The following is a 21,991-nucleotide window of genomic DNA, read 5'->3' as shown; positions in this document are numbered from 1 at the left end:
TCGATATACTTGGTTTGTCTCGTAGTCGATGGTATCACGGGAGAATTTGCTGCGCTTCCGATTTTCCGTGTCTCTTTTATGAAGGTCCACACGTTCCTGGATCTGGGTCCTCAGGGTTTTCAGTTCTTCTGTGGTGCCAGTGGCAGATAATTGGGTTTCGATGCTCCTGATGTTCGCCACGTTCTTTTCAATGGCTTTGTGGAGGTCTTCTAGGGTGAGTGTTATCAAGTCAAACGAACACTTGTTAAGTATCTGTTCAAACTTTAAACAGTAATCAGAGCAATCACTAAACAGAGTAGGACGTAAGGGGACTCGAAGTCCTCTAGGGATCCTTTTAACACGGAGATATTCGGAAAGGGTGGCGCAGTGCAATTCTGTATTGACCTGGTGTCTAAGTGCTCTCTCAAGGTCACGTCCCCGTGTTTCACGTGGGGGTATTTTTAGAAAGTCACTGGAGAAAGTGGACTGTGCCAGTATAGAGGAACTCTATATTGTATTGTATATACTTTGGTTTTGTTACATTTTGTATTTTCCCAATGTTTTATTGTGTATATATACACTTGTTTCAGTTACTGATGAAGGTCCCGTTGTGAGACCGAAACGTTTTTGTTGGATTTGGGACGCAATAAATCTGTTTGTTTCCACACACCATTAAGTTGAGTGCCGGGTTTTGTATTTTAATTGATTACGGTTTGGGAACCTACCCGTGCACCATATTCGGTTGTGCACACGGTTATCTAACCATATCATTTCCCCTTACGTGTGGCACACCTCTATGGCTATGACCTCTAATACTTTCTCGTATAATAATGAAGAGAGTTCCTCTATACTGGCACAGTCCACTTTCTCCAGTGACTTTCTAAAAATACCCCCACGTGAAACACGGGGACGTGACCTTGAGAGAGCACTTAGACACCAGGTCAATACAGAATTGCACTGCGCCACCCTTTCCGAATATCTCCGTGTTAAAAGGATCCCTAGAGGACTTCGAGTCCCCTTACGTCCTACTCTGTTTAGTGATTGCTCTGATTACTGTTTAAAGTTTGAACAGATACTTAACAAGTGTTCGTTTGACTTGATAACACTCACCCTAGAACACCTCCACAAAGCCATTGAAAAGAACGTGGCGAACATCAGGAGCATCGAAACCCAATTATCTGCCACTGGCACCACAGAAGAACTGAAAACCCTGAGGACCCAGATCCAGGAACGTGTGGACCTTCATAAAAGAGACACGGAAAATCGGAAGCGCAGCAAATTCTCCCGTGATACCATCGACTACGAGACAAACCAAGTATATCGATGGCACGACAACTCGACATCCAGGCGACAATCCTCACGCAACCAGAGATCCACTACAGATTATTCTACCTCAGGTTCGGACCAGGAGAGGAACCCCCTCCCTTCTACTTCAGCTCCTTTTTTAGGGCAACGAAGACGTTTTCCAAAAAGAAGACAAGACGGAGCTCCTCCAAGGCGGGACATTCCAGACCAGATGCGGATCACGAGATCCAAGGTACTGAATCATTAGTGGTTAATATCTCTTCCAGGACATTAGGGGTCTCGGAAATTGGGGTATTAGAAAAGGGTTTGTCATTTTGTCCGTCATCTCAATGTAAAACCTTTGATTTAGAGATGGATTTACAACGCTTTTTTCGATTATTAAGACTCAAAACCCATTTTGCTTCCTCTCCTATTACCCCACTTCCCCCCTGTACTAACCCCATGTCCATAATGACACTGGGTCTCCGTGAAAAGAGTACCTTTCGCCCACCCCAGGGCTCTCACGCTGTAGAGGCCTTTATTGGCTTCGTCCAGGACTCATTTCACACTATCCGGGACGACATTGAGAAAGGTAGATTACATTATCCCTCTAATCTCTCGGCAGCAGAACACCAGGCACTTGCAACATTACAAAAGGACCCCAACCTCGTCATTAAGCCAGCAGACAAGGGGGGTGCCCTAGTCGTAATGGACAAAATACATTATGTTACAGAGATCCATCGCCAGCTGAACAATACCTCAGTATATGATCCACTTTCAAGGGATCCTTCTATAGAGATTAGGGGTAAAATTGAGAAAATCATCGCCAAATACTCTAATTTGGGTATTCTAGACTCCAAAACGAGTGACTTTTTAAGAAAGAAGAACCACATTACACCGGTTTTTTACACTCTACCGAAAATTCATAAAGATCTAGCCAATCCCCCTGGGAGGCCGATAGTAGCATCCACGGACTCCATTCTTTCACCACTATCACGATACCTTGAAAAAATACTCACACCTATTACTCAAAAATCAGCATCTTTCATTTTGGACACGGGGGATTTTCTAGAGTGTATCAGGCATTTACACAGGGTACCTCCCCACACTCTACTAGTTACCCTTGACGTTAAAGACTTATACACGTCTATCCCACATTTGAATGGGATTAATGCAGTACATCAGTCTCTCACTACCGCAGGGTTGGAAACCGAACAAATTAATCTTTGCATTGACTTATTGTCTACGGTACTACACAATAATTACTTTCTTTTCCAGGACTCCTTCTACTTACAGACACGGGGTACAGCAATGGGCTCCAATGTAGCGCCCCCTTACGCTAATACGTATATGGCACTTTTTGAAACATCCATCATCTACAGACATCCCTTGTTTATTGATAACGTCACATTATGGAAACGTTATATAGATGATGTTTTTTGCATGTGGGGGGGCACATTGGAGTCCTTGCAGGAATTCTTCTTGTTCCTCAATGATGCCTGGCCAGGCATTAAGTTCACCATTAGCCATGATCAGCATGCTATCAATTTTCTAGATACTATGGTGCTCAAGGACCCAACAGGCTTACTAACCACTGATCTGTATACGAAACCAACCGATCGAAATAGCCTGCTGCACTACCAAAGTTTTCACCCACCCTCTACCAAACGTTCCATCCCCCTGTCACAATATCAAAGAGTCAAACGTATAGTCCCAAATGCAACACTCTGTGAAACACGCTTACAAGACATGACTACTAAATTTCGGAGTAGAGGCTATCCCCCCATCCTCTTGACAGAATCAAAAAACCCTCCCCCTCGACCAGCTAGGAGGACCCCGGACAAACGCATCCCTTTTGTCCATTCATACCACCCTTTTTCTTTCATTCTCCATAAAACCATCAGGAGACACTGGCATCTCCTGTCTACGGCCCATCCTGACATACCAGAATTCAGAGAGCCCTTCTTACCATGCTTTAGGAGACCTCCGAACCTGAGAGACAACCTGGTTAGAGCTGATATTGGGTCCAAACACCCACATAGACAGACCTTCCTCTCACGACCCAAAACCGGCACCTACCCGTGCCTACATTGCGCACAATGCAATAACATTCAAAAAGGGAACAGTTTTCAACATCCCAGGTCTGGTAAAACATTCCACATTAAGCATTTTTTCACCTGTGAGTCTTCCTACGTCATATATCTCATCAAGTGCCCGTGCGGACTACTTTACATTGGTGAAACCACACAATCGGTCAGAGATAGGATCTCAAAGCACAAGAGTACTATCCGTACCAGCAACCTACTCCTCCCTATTCCATACCACTTCCATACTCAGGGACACACCATTTCACAATTGAAATACCAGGTTATTGACCATGTACCACCTCCCAGACGAGGAGGAGACAGAGTCACCCTACTTAAAAAGAAAGAGGCTTTCTGGATACATACCCTGGAAACCCTCTCTCCCAGCGGTCTGAACCGCGACTATGAACTCATGGCATTTGTATAAGTGTTAACTTCAGTGATATGCATTGTTATTAATTCGCTCTTCTTTGTCCCTTTAGAGTCGCCTCTATTGAAATTACCATCACTATGGATCACGGGCACCGTTCCACTCACTTATCACCTCGCTCTGGATCGTCACGTCCTTCCGTCCTCTGTTATACCTTATTCCACCTGCTCTATTCTGGTATATTATATCACAGCACTATTTGCTATATTCTGTTGATAAGACAATAAAATTATTCACACTAATTATACCATGTGTCACCGACCTGTCTGGGGCCTCTTTCATTGTTATGCGCACCTTACCCACGCATAGGGGGCAATTTTCCAATTATCTTCCCTCCAGATGTCCCTCTCTGATTAGCTTACATATTAGCCCTCTCTTATTATACATAGGGCGTCTTTGGTACATTCTACATCTATCCACATTACAACATCATCATGGTTATGTACACCAGGGACATTCTTATTAATTAACATCAAACTCATTATGCACTTTTAGTCCATGTATCCAGCATACACACTTGCGCTTATTAACACGCGCAGTAGCATACTCATCATCTCTTCTCCACCTTCAAGATGGTGATTTCATATAACCACTTATGTGACCGGCTACTTCCGGCATACTACTTCCGCCCCACTTCACTCATACACAGAGCGGTATAGTGTTACTTTAGCCCCCCTTTCCCTATCCCTTCCTGGCGCATTGATTATAAACAGAGACTTTGGGGCCCCCTCTCAATATATATTCGGCTCACAGACTTGCGCATATGCGCAATATAACATTTAACATCATTTCGCCACCTCCAAGATGGCGATTTCAGGCCACCATCCATGTGACCGGCCACTTCCGGTGCGTCACTTCCGCCCATTTCCTCGCACATACAGAGCGGTATAGCGCTCTAGTAGTCTCCTTTTCCACGCCCTTCTGGCGCTTTTACTATAAATAGAGCCCCTAAGCCCTCCCCTTTACACCACATACAGCGGTGGACGCCGCGATGATAAGCCCATACACAGGTAACTATGTATACCTTCCTCCACCTCAGACGAACCTTCCAAGACGAGTTCAAGGAGCCTCCTTTCTCATTCCTTCCTCTCTCTTACCCTCTTCAGGCTGAATACCATTCTCCCACTATTGGGGAGTCCGTATTATATCGACTCATCTTCCTGGTAGGTATTAGTATATGTTTCTACTCTCCTGTGTGATACTCTCTGTGATGTCTGCTTACTCTGGTCCACATCCACTCCCAGACAGGTCATACAGTCACCCTCCCCTGACATTATCCCAAATTACGGTACGTACTTCTTCATCACTGGATTACCACTGTGCCACGTTATAGGTCACTCTTCCACGCGCATAAACCTCACGCACTATCATAAACTGCCATAATAATGTGCATTGCATATATTGTATATACTTTGGTTTTGTTACATTTTGTATTTTCCCAATGTTTTATTGTGTATATATACACTTGTTTCAGTTACTGATGAAGGTCCCGTTGTGAGACCGAAACGTTTTTGTTGGTTTTATGATCTTTAAGGCATATCAATTTTAATACCGCCTGATTGTGGTGAGCCCTGGCTGCGCAGTACGTAAGTGGTGGGGATTCGCTCTGCACTGTTGGAATGCGTGTCTCATTAAGGCAAATGTTGAGGGTGCTGTGGAAGCCAAGGATGAGATAAAGGAGGAGACAGAAGCAGTGGAGGAAGTGTTAAATGGAGAGGTTTGTCTTGCAAGCCTTGGGGATTCCAAGACTTGTGGAGCAGCTCCTGCCCCCACAGCCACCAGCTTCAACCAGTGACCAGTCAGTGAGATGCAACACCCTTTGCCATGCTTACTCATCCAAGTGTCTCTGGTGAATTGCACTCTGGAGACAGAGATTTAGTCAAAGAATGGGTGATGTTGTCTGTGACATGCTGGTGTAGCGCAGGCACAGTTTTCTTAGAAAAGTAATGGTGACTGGGCAATTGGTACTGGGGACTGTGATGGCCATCAGCTTTCGGAAATTGTCTCTATCTACTAGAAGGAAAGGCAGCATTTCCATGGCAAACAGATAGGACATAGTGGAGTTCAACCTTTTAGCTTTGTCATGCAAAGGAGGAAACTATCTTTTACATGACCACAACTGCGGAACCGTGGGCTGCCTGCAGTGCGGAGTGAGGGCGGAGTATGGTGAACCAGACAAACAGCTGGTCCATGACAAAGAGGTGCAGGCAGAGATGTTACTGTGGATTAAGAAAGTTGTGGTGTGATCATTTTCTGAGATCAATCAAAAACAGCAGGTATGTCCATTACAGCTGATGGCAGGTTCTCAGTCAGCGTGAAAGAAGCGGGTAAAGAACCCAAGGTTCTGCGGTCAAAGACCTGCATCTCAATAGTTGGCACAGTAGCAGAGAAGGAGGAAGAAGCAGCAGATGTGATTTGAGGGGCGGCTTATGGTTGTTGAGGTCCGCTGGTCTGCATTTCAGCGCAATGGAATTCCCAGAGTTAAGCATGTTGATTGCGCATGTGAAGGTTCATACATGTAGTAGTCAAATTATTGTACTTTTTACCTCTACTCAGTTTTTTGTGCAAAGTTGGCAGATTACGTGAGTTGGCTCATCCTTTGCAGTGTCAAAAAAGGCCCAGGCTAGGCAACCCCTTCTACCCCTGCAAGCTTCAGACCCATGGATGCTACTTGCCACAGCCACAGTTGTGGCTGAGGATGCATTGCTTATCGTGGCTTCATCACTACATGTCTGCGACGTACGGAGCAATGTAACCTCCTCTTCTTTCTCCTCAGATGACCTACTAAGCTATGTGCATCTATGTTCACACCAAATGGGATCTGACACCTCATCGTCATCATCATACTATGTGTCATCACATTCCTCATTCTTAAAGTCACCCTCCTCCTCTTCCTTCCCTGACTGAACAGTACAAACCTTGTGAGCCTCAGATATCTGAGTCTCATTAGGATCACCTCCCCCAGGGGTTAATGTGTGATGATGAGAATCAGGATGCTGTTTGGAACCTACACTAGGAACAGAAGGATTTTTTGGTGGCCTCTGGATCAGGCCTCTATAACACACTTAATGCTGCAAACTATTTGAAAGTCAGGTCTCATACTGTATGACACTCGGAACAGAAGAATTTTTTATGGCCTCTAATCAGGCCTCTATAACACACTTGATGCTACAAACTGTTTTAAATCCAGGTCTCCTATTGTATGTCACTCTACGAACAGAATAATTTTTTGTGGCCTCTGGATCAGGCCTCTATAACACACTAGATGCTACAAGCTATTTTAAAGTCAGGTCCCCTTCTGTATGACGTTAGAAGCGCAAACATTTTTGGGTGGCCTCCGGATCAGGCCTCTACAGCTTAATTTCAACCCAACAACCAGAGGCGTAGCTAGGGTTTTGGCTCAGGGGGGGCGAAGCTTCTGAGTGGGACCCTAACCAGGTAACCTTCATTACAACTGGATGACGCACCCTAATAGTGGAGGAGAACCTCAGCAGATGACAGCGCTGTTACTGAAAATAATCTCTATATGAAGAGCAACATGGATATTACGCCATATGATCAGTGGTAGATATCAGCCCAGCAGAACATATAAGTGATCACAGCACAATTACAGATAATGACTTACCACTGATGTTCTCTGATGGAATCCTTCACTTTTCCCGTCTTTTCCATCTGGCCCAGACCGACATGACAACTTCTTCCAGCCACGACTCGTCTGCAGAGAATACAACAAAGACACATTTCACTTCTCATATTCCAGCCCAATCACCATCTACTACCAACCTGCACAAACTCCTCATCCTGCTGATACCCCAATACTGAGCCGCTGCTGCCGCATGTGTCCCTATTACTGCACCTTATACCCCAATACTGAGTCGCTGCTGCCGTATGTGTCCCTATTACTGCCCCTGATACCCCAATACTTAGCCGCTGCTGCCATATGTGTCCCTATTACTGCACCTGATACCCCAATACTGAGCCACTGCTGCCGTATGTGTCCCTATTACTGCACCTGATACCCCAATACTGAGCCGCTCCTGCCATATGTGTCACTATTACTGCACCTGATACCCCAATACTGAGCCGCTGTTGCTGTATGTGTCCCTATTACCGCACCTGATACCCCAATACTGAGCTGCTGCTGCCGTGTGTGTCCCTATTACTGCATCTGCTGTGTAAATTCTAAAGCGCCCCTCTATAATATAGTAATGCCAGGTGCAAGTGCCCTAGAAAACAGTGCCAACATTTTGCTCCATAGGCAGATCCTGTAGTATATAATACAGCACCCCCAATAGGAAGATTCTGTAGTGTAATAAGGCAGCACTCCCCCCTCCATAGGTAGATCCTGTAGTGTAATAAGGCAGCACTCCCCCATAGGCAGATCCTGTAGTATATAAGACAGCACCCCCAATAGGAAGATTCTGTAGTGTAATAAGGCAGCACTCCCCCCTCCATAGGCAGATCCTGTAGTGTAATAAGGCAGTACTCCCCCCTCTATAGGCAGATCCTGTAGTATATAAGACAGCACCCCAAATAGGAAGATTCTGTAGTGTAATAAGGGAGCACTCCCCCCTCAATAGGCAGATCCTGTAGTGTAATAAGGCAGCACTCCCCCATAGGCAGATCCTGTAGTATATAATACAGCACCCCCAATAGGAAGATTCTGTAGTGTAATAAGGCAGCACTCCCCCCTCCATAGGTAGATCCTGTAGTGTAATAAGGCAGCACTCCCCCATAGGCAGATCCTGTAGTATATAAAACAGCACCCCCAATAGGAAGATTCTGTAGTGTAATAAGGCAGCACTCCCCCCTCAATAGGCAGATCCTGTAGTGTAATAAGGCAGCACTCCCCCATAGGCAGATCCTGTAGTATATAATACAGCACCTTCAATAGGAAGATTCTGTAGTGTAATAAGGCAGCACTCCCCCCTCCATAGGTAGATCCTGTAGTGTAATAAGGCAGCACTCCCCCAAAGGCAGATCTTGTAGTATATAAGACAGCACCCCCAATAGGAAGTTTCTGTAGTGTAATAAGGCAGCACTCCCCCCCATAGGCAGATCCGGTAGTGTAATAAGGAAACACTCCCCCCTCCATAGGTAGATCCTGTAGTGTAATAAGGTAGCACTCCCCCATAGGCAGATCCTGTAGTGTAATAAGGCAGCACTCTCCCATAGGCAGATCCTGTAGTATATAAGACAGCACCCCCGATAGGAAGATTTTGTAGTGTAATAAGGCAGCACTCCCCCCTCAATAGGCAGATCCTGTAGTGTAATAAGGAAGCCCTCCCCCCTCCATAGGCAGATCCTGTAGTGTAATAAGGCAGCACTCCCCCATAGGCAGATCCTGTAGTGTAATAAGACAGCATCCCCCCATAGGCAGATACTGTAGTGTAAAAGGAAGCACCCCCATAGGCAGATCCTGTAGTGTAATAAGACAGCACCCCCACATAGGCAGATCCTGAAGTGTAATAAGGCAGCACCCCCCATAGGCAGATCCTGTAGCGTAATAAGGCAGCACCCCCCATAGGCAGATCCTGTAGTGTAATAAGACAGCACCCCCACATAGGCAGATCCTGTAGTGTAATAAGGCATCACTCCCCCATAGGCAAATCCTGTTGTATATAAGACAGCACCCCCATAGGCAGATCCTGCAGTGTACTAAGGCAGCACCCCCCATAGGCAGATCCTGTAGTATATAAGACAGCACTCCCCCCTCAATAGGCAGATCCTGTAGTGTAATAAGGCAGCACTCCCCCTCAATAGGCAGATCCTGTAGTGTAATAAGGCAGCACTCCCCCTCCATAGGCAGATCCTGTAGTATATAAGACAGCACCCCCATAGGCAGATCCTACAGTGTACTTAGGCAGCACTCCCATTGGCAGATCCTGTAGTGTAATAAGGCAGCACCCCCAATATGCAGATCCTGTAGTGTAATAAGGCAGCACCCCCCATAGGCAGATCCTGTAGTGTAATAAGGCACCACTCCCCCAGAGGCAGATCCTGTAGTATATAAGACAGCACCCCCATAGGCAGATCCTGTAGTGTAATAAGGCAGCACTCCCCCATAGGCAGATCCTGTAGTATATAATAAAACACCCCCCCACAGGCAGATCCTGTACTGTTAAAAGGCAGCACTCCCCCCTCCATAGGCAGATCCTGCAGTGTAATAAGGCAGCAATCCCCCTCCATAGGCAGATCCTGTAGTATAAAAGACAGCACCCCCATAGACAGATCCTGCAGTGTAATAAAGCAGTACCCCACCATAGCCAGATCCTGCAGTTTAATAAGGCAGCACCCCCCATAGGCACATCCTGCAGTGTATTAAGGCAGCACCCCCCTAGGCAGATCCTGCATTGTAATAAGGCAGTACCCCACCATAGGCAGATCCTGCAGTGTAATAAGGCAGCCTCATAAAAATCACAATAAATACTCACCTCTCTTCCTCCTTGTCCCAGCGGTGCTCCCTGCTCCTGCTCTTGTCCTGGCAGTGGGCGCTGGGCGGAGACGTCATCGTGCCCGCTGGAGTGTCGGCATCCACGATGTCAGGCACTGACAGGGGAATGATGGGAGAAGGAGCGCAGTGCAGCTTCCCTCATCAGTGCGGTGAGCTGTATCGGCTAGATGCCGATACAGCTCACCATGCGATGATGGGCAGGGGGCCCACTGCTGGCACCAGGCACCCCTCGCCTGCTCAGGGGCCCCATAGTGGCAGAACAGGGAGATTGATTCTCCCTGCTCTGCTGCAGAATGTAACGCTGTGCGTGCCGATGCAGTTACAGTAGCATTGCTCCAAGTGGGCTCCCTCAGAGCGCAGGGCCCTGGGTGACCGCCCCTTTTGCCCCCCTGGTAGCTACGCTACTACCAACAACTGAAAACTTATAATATTTTTAATGTCCTTTAGGTATGCAGACAGTTTCATATCACCACAGCAATAAATGTCGAGGTGGGATACAGCAGGCTGTTTCACATTTAGCTAGTGAAAAACTATTATTTAGATATGGAGAGGGACATGAGATTTTAGCAGTTAATGACACAAGCTGTTGTGTCAGGACATTGTAGGTGTTTCCTGCACCCTGATTGGCTAGCTGCAATGTGCACACATAAAGTTAGGGACAAAAATAGTTTACAAGAATGCCGCGCTCTGCAAACCCCTCCCCTCATCATAAACATGCCAAACGCTCATGATACAACACCATTATCATTGCTAAAGTGCTGAAAATACTTTTGCAGCAAAGCAAATATTTTCCTGCACTTTTTACCTAATGCTACAGATTTTTTACGATTTTATAAAATTTTTCTCGTGTTTCCTATCGTGAATCTGAATGTACCGAATTCTAGCTGAATGTATGTTTTGACGATCGTTTTCCAAACTAATTCGCTCATCGCTATTGGAGACCCCTAGACAGATCTAACAGCACCCTGTCTTCCCTATTGTACCTACATAGGTTCCGCACCTATCACCAAGCAGGATACTTATTCCTTGCCTGACCTTGCCAATAAGCCCTGCATCGGGAAGAACAGGATGAGTGGTAGTCAATATTCTCTACTACTAAAGACAGATGGGATACACAAACAAGGGGGAAGACTTAGCTTGCATAGACATAGAGAGAAGCAAATATGTCCTCCAAACACCAGAGAGGAAGACAGCTGACTGCTACAGCTCCAAGCCACAAAATGGAACTGGAAATATAGATATCAACCTTGCCTTCCAGCAGTAAGCTGGAAGTTATATACTCCCCAGTCCAGGTGTGTCAACTAGAGCTGGGGGATTTTTCCACTGAGTCCTAAAGTCAGAACGTCCAGGAAAAAGTCTACAAAGCAAACTGCTGAGACCTTCTGCAGTCAGATGCAGAGCGACGGTCTACAGCCTATGACAAACCTGTGACAGGTATTCCTTGTAGCCTCTCCTCTTCTTCCTCCACCTTAACATCACACACAGTACAATCCTCACCCTTGTTTCCACCCACGTCAAAAATTTCCACATGCCCAACTGACTGTAGGGAACCACAGATAGGCCATTCTGCAGAGCTGTTCACACATTCTATTTCATGGGTTTCAGAGGTCTGCTCAGAAGAATTACAGAATCCAGAGGAGGAAAGCATCTGCACCAATGCCCCAAATTTTTTCATGTTGAATCTGGGGTCTTTCAAAGTAGGGTCTGAGGAGAATCCATACCTTTGTCACCAGACATTAACCACTCAGGGTGGAGATGATTCTAATGTGACTCAGATAACAGAGGTGCACGTGGACTGTACTGTGGTGTCATTAAGGAAGAGGAGGAGGGAGGCTCTCAGGGTAAGGAGTGGGAGAGGATGATGATGAGGTGGTAGATTCCATTTGGTGTGATCCTAGAGGTACGCAGTTGAGTAGCTCAGCAGAGGAGGTGGAGGAGGAAGATGAGGAGGTTACGTTGTGGCTTCCCACATAGACACTAAGTGATGAAACCACGATAAGCACTGCATCCTCAGTCCCAACTCTGGTTGAGGTCAGCATTGGTCACGAGTAGTGTTGAGCATTCCGATACTGCAAATATCGGGTATCGGCCGATATTCGCTGTATCGGAATTCTGATACCGAGTTCCGATATTTTTGCGTTATCGGAAATCGGAATTGGGATCCATATTCATGTAAAAAATAAAGAATAAAAATAAAAAATATGGATATACTCACCCACTGACGGCCCCTGGCTCTCAGCGGTGCAACCAGCAGCCTCCGTTCCTAAGAATGCAGTGAGTGTGGGACCTGTGATGACGTCGCGGTCTTGTGATTGGTCGCGTGACCGCTCATGTGACCGCTCACATGACTGCGACGTCATCGAAGGTCCTTCACTCTGCATTCTTAGGAACGGAGGCAGACGCTTGCAGCGGTGACAGCCAGGGGCTGTCCGAGGGTGAGTATATCCATATTTTTAATTTTTATTCTTTATTTTTTACATGAATATGGATCCCAGGTCCTGAAGGAGAGTTTCCTCTCCTTCACACCCTGGGAACCATCCAGGATTGCTCCCTATTACGTTCCAATATTTGTGTCCCATTGACTTGTATTGGTATCGGGTATCAGTATCGGCAATATCCAATATTTTTTAGATATCGGCCGATCCAATCCGATACCGATACTTTCAAATATCGGACGGTATCGCTCAACACTAGTCACAAGTGTTTATGTCAGGACTCTGAACATTTTGTTTACCTTTTGTGCATTACTGCCCTTTTCCAAGATGGCTTCTTTGGTCTCATGTGCACTGTGTCTTCCTGCTACAAAACTCCACCCCAGCCTTCAGTCTGTGCTAGAGTATTCTGCCTTGCATCCAGCTCCACCCTGACGACTCCCTGGCTTTGCACCTGCACCTGCACCTGCTCCTACTCCTGTGAACCTGTGTGGAGATCCTGCTACTCAGCTCTGAGTTTCTGCTGCATACATTGGTTTCCAGTAATCCTCCATCTGGCTGCTTGTGTTTGTTTCCATCTGCATTTGCTGGACATGTAAGCTGTTGCTGCTCTGCTTAAACCTGAGACTTTTACCCAGGCCTCCCTGGTTGTGCTAAGATATAATTTGAACTGCCTTTTAAGCATATCTATCTGTGTTTGGACTACCATGGACTTATTTGTGTCAAGTATCCTCAAGAATAATTGTGCTTCATAGACTTTCTGCGTGATTGCATTTTCCTCTGAAGTTTCCTATAGACTGTTAAGCTGCATATAATATTTACACCAAGTGTTGTGGACTTGAGTTTCTCTCTGCAACTGTTTGAATCACCGTGTGATAATATAGACTTTACCACTTATGAAACTGTGTCCTGTAGTTGTCTTCTTCCATGCAAAGAGTTTCCTGAGTTATACCCTATCATTATTACAGGATACTCTAGCCTCAAAAGAGGAGACTGCTGGAACAATGACTGCAGAGAGCAGACTCGAGCAGGTGTTTTCCATAATTAGATCACTGCAGAAGGATGTGGAAGGTCTGCAAAAGAAGTTTGGAAGCTTTGAACACAATCAACAAGTGTTTGGACAAACTTTGCAGGACTTAAGCACCTGCATGGCAACCCAGAAAAACAAACTTGCTGGCATAGAGTCCCAGTATGGACGGGCTTTTCAGGACATAAGCATGCAAATGGCTGCACAAGCGACTTTACCATCTGGGCAACTGCCACCAGCTAGCCCACCTAAGTTGCCCCCATTCAAATTTAATGGTGATCGCAACAAATTTCATGGCTTTGTGAATCAATGTATGCTATATTTTGATGTGCATGCTGACCATTTTCCTAATGATAGGTCCAAAGTATTGTGTGTAATAATGCTGCTGACCGCACAAGCGCTTGCCTTGGCGAATCCGATGATTGAGTTTCGTGACCCGCGGGTAACTAATTTGGATGATTTTTTGACAGCTATGGCATTAATGTTTGATGACCCTAATCGCCGTGCAACCGCTGAATCTGCTTTATTGTCTTTACACCAGGCTAAACGTTCTGTTATTGAGTATGCTACTGAATTCAGGAGATTAGCGGTAGATACTAAATGGGACAGTTATGCACAATTGCCTATTTTTAAAAGGGATCTGTCTAGCATTGTAAAGGATAAATTAGCTCGTTCTGAATCACCACAAGAGCTAGAGACATGTATACAGCATTGTGTGCGCATTGACATTCACCTTACTGAGCATAGGCAGGAGAAGTTTGCTGCATATAACCGTAATTCTAACTTTTCCCTTCCTTCCAAAGAGCCTGCAGGTAAAACATCTCGAGAAGTAGAGGAGGTGCCCATGCAAATTCATTCTGTTCAGAGGCGCGAGAGTAATGAGCACCGGGAGCATCGCCTTCGAGAAAGTCTATGTTTCTACTGCGGCCAGTCTGACCACTTTCTAATCAACTGTCCCAAGTGTCCCAAGCAGCCTATCAAGGTGCTAGCAGCAGTAGGGGAGTATGACAACTATGATGATTAATCTGACATCTCTGAATGTAGCCTGCCTTTAAACGCTGTATTCCATTCACTTTCTATGACTTCACCAGCCAAGGAGCTAAATGAAAAGAACTCACTGCTCTCTCCCAATTAAGATCCTGTGTACAGGACAGTGGATTTCCAGTGCAGCTATGATTGACTCTGGTGCAGGTGGCAATTTTATGGATATCACATTTGCCAAGGAACATGGTATTGGAATTCAGCAAAGAGCCTCTCCAATTACCATGGAAACAGTGGATGGGTCACCTTTAATCTCCGGGCCTGTGGATCAGGAGACCGCACCCCTTGAGATTTTGTTGGAGCCTAATCACCAAGAGCAACTCTCTTTCTTGTTAATATCTTCTCCTCATTTTCCTGTGATTTTAGGCATCCCTTGGCTGCGTTCTCAGAATCCAACTATCAACTGGGAGACCAGGGAGATTATCTTTCCAACAAGGAGCAACTCAGCATTAACTGAAGCTGTCCCCGAGTCCACAGCTACGGAACCACCAGTAAAGGTATTTACTTTACCTTCAGCATATAAAGAGTTCTCTGACATCTGTGACAAGAAGAATGCAGATCAGCTTCCTACACACAGGCATTATGACTGTCCCATTGAGCTGCTTCCTGGGGCAGCTATTCTGTTGTGAATTAGACTTTTTGGCTCCCTCTTGTGGTCACTAGTGGTATGACTCTGGGATTGTCTTTTTTTTGTTTGGCACTCACCTGGGTCGTTAGTCCAGGGGTGTCTCTATATTAACTTCCTGGATCCTTAGTCCAGTGCCTGGCATCGTTGTAATCAGATCCTTCTGTTGCTCCTGTCTGCTGGTCCTGGCTCTTGCAAAATTAAGCTAAGTCTTGCTTCTTTGTTTTTTGAGTTACTTGCTTTGCTATTATTTTTGTCCAGCTTGTACTAAATGTGATTTCTGACCTTGCTGGAAGCTCTAGGGGCTGGTGTTCTCCCCCCGGCCGTTAGACGGTTCGGGGGTTCTTGAATATCCAGCGTGGATATTTTAATAGGGTTTTTTGCTGACCATATAAGTCATCTTACTATATTCTGCTATTAGCTAGTGGGCCTCTCTTTGCTAAATACCTAGCTCATTCTTATGTTTGTCTTTTCCTCTTACCTCACCGTTATTATTTGTTGGGGGCTTGTATCCAACTTTTGGGGTCTTTTCTCTGGAGGCAAGAAAGGTCTTTCTTTTCCCTTCTAGGGTTAGTTAGTTCTCCGGCTGGCGCGAGACGTCTAGAACCAACGTAGGCACGTTCCCCGGCTACTTCTATTTGTGGTGCTAGGATTAGATATATGGTCAGCCCAGTTACCACTGCCCTATGAGCTGGTTTTCTGTGTTTGCAGACTTGGTAGTTATTCCTGAGACCCTCCGCCATTGGGGTCATAACAGTATGCCAGGCCAACATTGAATGTTTAATGCATTGCAGAAGTGGGATATAAGAAAGGAAATTCTGATTTTTTTTTTCCTCTCTCCCTCCCCTTTACCTCTGAGTGGCTTGAGCTTGCTGCAGACATGAATGTCCAGACCTTGATTACAAGTGTGGACCAGCTTGCTGCTCGTGTGCAAAGCATACAAGATTTTGTTACCAGTAGTCCTATGTCTGAACCTAAAATACCTATTCCTGAACTGTTTTCTGGAGACCGATTTAAGTTTAGGAATTTCAGGGATAATTGTAAATTGTTTCTATCTCTGAGACCCCGTTCATCTGGAGACTCAGTTCAGCAAGTTAAGATTGTTATCTCTTTTTTACGGGGCGACCCTCAGGATTGGGCTTTCTCGCTAGCGCCAGGCGATCCGGCATTGGCAAATATTGATGCGTTTTTTCTGGCGCTCGGATTGCTTTACGAGGAACCCAATCTTGAGGTTCAGGCAGAAAAAGCCTTGCTGGCTATTTCTCAGGGCCAGGATGAAGCTGAAGTGTATTGCCAAAAATTTCGGAAATGGTCCGTGCTTACTCAGTGGAATGAGTGTGCTCTGGCCGCAAACTTCAGAAATGGCCTTTCTGAAGCCATTAAGAATGTGATGGTGGGTTTCTCCATTCCTACAAGTCTGAATGATTCCATGGCGCTGGCTATTCAAATTGACCGGCGTTTCCGGGAGCGCAAAACCGCTAATCCTCTGGTGGTGTTGTCTAAACAAACACCTGATTTGATGCAATGTGATAGAATTCAGACCAGAAATGAGCGGAAAAATCATAGACGTCAGAATGGGTTGTGTTTTTACTGTGGTGATTCTACACATGTTATATCAGCATGCTCTAAACGCCTAACAAGGGTTGTTAGTCCTGTCGCCATTGGTAATTTGCAACCTAAATTTATTTTGTCTGTGACTTTAATTTGCTCATTGTCCTCTTACCCTGTTATGGCATTTGTGGATTCAGGTGCTGCCCTGAGTCTTATGGATCTGTCATTTGCCAAGCGCTGTGGTTTTGTCCTTGAGCCGTTGGTTAATCCTATCCCTCTGAGGGGTATTGATGCTACGCCATTGGCGGAAAATAAACCGCAGTTTTGGACACAGGTAACCATGTGCATGACTCCTGAACATCGGGAGGTGATTCGTTTTCTTGTTCTGCATAAAATGCATGATTTGGTCGTTTTGGGTTTGCCATGGTTACAGACTCATAATCCAGTCTTGGATTGGAAGGCAATGTCTGTGTCAAGTTGGGGCTGTCAGGGTATTCATGGTGATTCCCCGCCGGTGTCTATTGCTTCCTCTACTCCTTCGGAAGTTCCTGAGTATTTGTCTGATTATCAGGATGTGTTTAGCGAGTCCAGGTCCAGTGTTCTGCCTCCTCATAGGGACTGTGACTGTGCCATAGATTTGATTCCAGGTAGCAAATTTCCTAAGGGAAGACTATTTAATCTGTCTGTACCTGAGCATACCGCAATGCGTTCGTATATCAAGGAATCTCTGGAGAAGGGGCATATCCGTCCTTCCTCTTCCCCTCTTGGTGCGGGATTCTTTTTTGTGGCCAAGAAGGACGGATCTTTGAGACCTTGTATTGACTATCGGCTTTTGAATAAAATCACTGTTAAATTTCAGTATCCTTTGCCTCTGTTGTCAGACTTGTGTGCCCGAATTAAAGGTGCCAAGTGGTTCACCAAGATAGATCTTCGTGGTGCGTACAACCTTGTGCGCATTAAGCGAGGAGATGAATGGAAAACCGCGTTTAATACGCCCGAAGGTCATTTTGAGTACTTGGTGATGCCTTTTGGGCTCTCTAATGCTCCTTCAGTGTTTCAGTCCTTTATGCATGATATTTTCCAGAAGTATCTGGATAAATTTATGATCGTTTATCTGGATGATATTCTGTTTTTTTCTGATGACTGGGACTCGCATGTAGAGCAGGTCAGGATGGTGTTTCAGGTTTTGCGTGAGAATGCTTTATTTGTTAAGGGCACAAAGTGTCTCTTTGGAGTACAGAAGGTTCCCTTTTTGGGGTTTATTTTTTCCCCTTCTGCGGTGGAGATGGACCCAGTCAAGGTCCGTGCTATTCATGATTGGACTCAACCCACGTCAGTTAAGAGTCTTCAGAAGTTCTTGGGTTTTGCTAACTTCTACCGTCGTTTTATTGCTAATTTTTCTAGCATTGCTAAACCTTTGACGGATATGACCAAGAAAGGTTCTGATGTTGCTAACTGGGCTCCGGCAGCCGTGGAGGCTTTCCAGGAGTTGAAGCGCCGGTTTACTTCGGCGCCTGTTTTGTGCCAGCCTGATGTCTCACTTCCCTTTCAGGTTGAAGTGGATGCTTCTGAGATTGGGGCAGGGGCCGTTTTGTCGCAGAGAGGCCCTGGTTGCTCTGTGATGAGACCTTGTGCCTTTTTCTCGAGGAAGTTTTCGCCTGCTGAGCGGAATTATGATGTTGGCAATCGGGAGTTGTTGGCCATGAAGTGGGCATTTGAGGAGTGGCGTCATTGGCTCGAGGGTGCTAAGCATCGTGTGGTGGTCTTGACTGATCACAAAAATTTGATGTATCTCGAGTCTGCTAAACGCCTGAATCCTAGACAGGCCCGCTGGTCATTGTTTTTCTCCCGTTTTGACTTTGTGGTCTCGTATTTACCAGGTTCAAAGAATGTGAAGGCTGATGCTCTTTCAAGGAGCTTTGTGCCTGACTCTCCAGGAGTCGCAGAACCAGTTGGTATTCTTAAAGAGGGAGTTATCTTGTCAGCCATTTCTCCGGATTTGCGACGTGTGTTGCAGAGATTTCAGGCTGGTAGACCTGACTCTTGTCCACCTGACAGACTGTTTGTTCCTGATAAGTGGACCAGCAGAGTCATTTCCGAGGTTCATTCCTCGGTGTTGGCAGGGCATCCGGGAATTTTTGGCGCCAGAGACCTGGTGGCTAGGTCCTTTTGGTGGCCTTCCTTGTCACGGGATGTGCGGTCGTTTGTGCAGTCCTGTGGGACTTGTGCTCGAGCTAAGCCTTGCTGTTCGCGTGCCAGCGGGTTGCTCTTGCCCTTGCCTGTCCCGAAGAGGCCTTGGACACACATTTCCATGGATTTCATTTCAGATCTCCCGGTGTCTCAGGGCATGTCTGTCATCTGGGTGGTATGTGATCGCTTTTCTAAGATGGTTCATTTGGTACCTTTGCCTAAGCTGCCTTCCTCTTCCGATCTGGTTCCTGTGTTCTTTCAGAATGTGGTTCGTTTACACGGCATTCCTGAGAATATTGTGTCTGACAGAGGATCCCAGTTTGTTTCCAGGTTCTGGCGATCCTTTTGTGCTAGGATGGGCATTGAGTTGTCGTTTTCGTCTGCCTTTCATCCTCAGACTAATGGACAAACGGAGCGAACTAATCAGACTCTGGAGGCTTATTTGAGGTGTTTTGTTTCTGCGGATCAGGATGATTGGGTGACCTTCTTGCCGTTGGCTGAGTTTGCCCTTAATAATCGGGCTAGTTCCGCTACATTGGTTTCGCCATTTTTCTGCAACTCTGGTTTCCATCCTCGTTTTTCCTCGGGACATGTGGAGCCTTCTGACTGTCCTGGGGTAGATTCTGTGGTGGATAGGTTGCTGCAGATCTGGAATCATGTGGTGGACAACTTAAAGTTGTCACAATAGAAGGCTCAGCGTTTTGCCAACCGCCGCCGCGGTGTGGGTCCCCGACTTCGTGTTGGGGATTTGGTATGGCTGTCTTCTCGATTTGTTCCTATGAAGGTCTCCTCTCCTAAATTTAAGCCTCGCTTCATCGGTCCTTACAAGATATTGGAAATCCTTAATCCTGTGTCCTTTCGCTTGGATCTTCCTGTGTCGTTTGCCATTCACAACGTGTTCCATAGGTCTTTGTTGCGGCGGTACGTTGTACCTGTGGTTCCTTCTGTTGAGCCTCCTGCTCCGGTGTTGGTTGAGGGCGAGTTGGAGTACATGGTGGAGAAGATCTTGGATTCTCGTCTCTCCAGGCGGAGGCTTCAGTATCTGGTCAAGTGGAAGGGCTATGGTCAGGAGGATAATTCCTGGGTGGTTGCCTCTGATATGCATGCGGCCGATTTAGTTCGTGCCTTTCACGCTGCTCATCCTGATCGCCCTGGTGGTCTTGATGAGGGTTCGGTGACCCCTCCTTAAGGGGAGGGTACTGTTGTGAATTAGACTTTTTGGCTCCCTCTTGTGGTCAATAGTGGTATGACTCTGGGATTGTCTTTTTTTTGTTTGGCACTCACCTGGGTCGTTAGTCCAGGGGTGTCGCTATATTAACTTCCTGGATCCTTAGTCCAGTGCCTGGCATCGTTGTAATCAGATCCTTCTGTTGCTCCTGTCTGCTGGTCCTGGCTCTTGCAAAATTAAGCTAAGTCTTGCTTCTTTGTTTTTTGAGTTACTTGCTTTGCTATTATTTTTGTCCAGCTTGTACTAAATGTGATTTCTGACCTTGCTGGAAGCTCTAGGGGGCTGGTGTTCTCCCCCCGGCCGTTAGACGGTTCGGGGGTTCTTGAATATCCAGCGTGGATATTTTAATAGGGTTTTTTGCTGACCATATAAGTCATCTTACTATATTCTGCTATTAGCTAGTGGGCCTCTCTTTGCTAAATACCTAGCTCATTCTTATGTTTGTCTTTTCCTCTTACCTCACCGTTATTATTTGTTGGGGGCTTGTATCCAACTTTTGGGGTCTTTTCTCTGGAGGCAAGAAAGGTCTTTCTTTTCCCTTCTAGGGTTAGTTAGTTCTCCGGCTGGCGCGAGACGTCTAGAACCAACGTAGGCACGTTCCCCGGCTACTTCTATTTGTGGTGCTAGGATTAGATATATGGTCAGCCCAGTTACCACTGCCCTATGAGCTGGTTTTCTGTGTTTGCAGACTTGGTAGTTATTCCTGAGACCCTCTGCCATTGGGGTCATAACACTATTCCTTTTGGTAACGTATATCCTTTGGCAAAAGCTCAATAAGGTAACCGTACGGAATCGTTACCCTTTGCCTCTGATTCCTGAATTACTGGAAAGAGTCCGCCATGCTAAGGCGTTCTCTAAACTGGATCTTCGTGGGGCTTATAATTTGGTAATTTGGTGTGTATTCGTCCAGGGGATGAGAGGAAGACAGCATTCTAATGCCGGTATAGACACTTTGAATATCTCGTGATTCCCTTTGGGGTTTGTAATCCCCTTGCAATGTTTCAACACCTTGCTAATGACATTTTCAGAGATTTATATACTAAATTGTCACAAGATGACAGGGTGAAACCGCACTCAGGGGTGAATACTGCGTGGTAATGGGCGGCAAGTTGCTGATATCTAGGTTCGGGGGGTCACCACAGCCACTACTGCAACTTTATACCCTGCATGACTGCTGTTAAATGATTATTAGGAATAACGTCAAGAATGCATGTGTGTGTATGCATAAAAACTGTAATACAGAATGGTGCTTATCAAATGTATAGCTGCACTTGTGGTTCCACTGCGGAGCCCAAAGGATTGCCCGAACCGGCGACCACTGTATCGCCTGTTGCGGCGGAGGTGGGGAGTTCGGGAGCAGGAGGGAGAGTGGCAGCTTGCACGATACCTGGGAACCCCGGCCGAAGGCGTCCCTGGTAACCGCGAAGAAAAAGATGGCTGCTAGCGCCGGCTCGCAGGTGCCTATACAGTGACGTCACTAGAGGTACGGAGCGGCGTTGGGGCCAAAAAAGAACGACTAACCAATGCGTTTCGAAGGCGCTCGGCCTTCTTCATCAGGTTTGTGGTGATCTATTTGGACAATATTCTAATCTTTTCTGACTCTCTACAGGAACATGAAGAACATGTCAAAGCTGTTTTAAGACGTCTGAAAGAGAACCATCTGTAT

At 46.1% G+C, this 21,991-nt stretch overlaps 1 protein-coding gene across 1 annotated transcript; it reads left to right on the top strand.

The window, feature by feature from the left end:
* The first annotated feature begins 781 nt into the window (after nucleotides 1–781).
* On the top strand, nucleotides 782–3,890 carry LOC143783267 (uncharacterized). The gene is made up of 2 exons (XM_077271680.1): nucleotides 782–1,516; nucleotides 3,830–3,890. Exons 1-2 carry the CDS (start codon nucleotides 782–784, stop codon nucleotides 3,842–3,844), a joined length of 750 nt encoding a protein of 249 aa, XP_077127795.1. The 3' UTR covers nucleotides 3,845–3,890.
* The last annotated feature ends 18,101 nt before the right edge of the window (nucleotides 3,891–21,991 follow it).

Source organism: Ranitomeya variabilis, chromosome 6 (genome assembly GCF_051348905.1).
Source record: "Ranitomeya variabilis isolate aRanVar5 chromosome 6, aRanVar5.hap1, whole genome shotgun sequence".
Lineage (NCBI taxonomy): Eukaryota > Metazoa > Chordata > Amphibia > Anura > Dendrobatidae > Ranitomeya > Ranitomeya variabilis.
The sequence above is the reverse complement of the archived record's forward strand: the minus strand, read 5'-3'. Positions and strand labels throughout refer to the sequence as shown.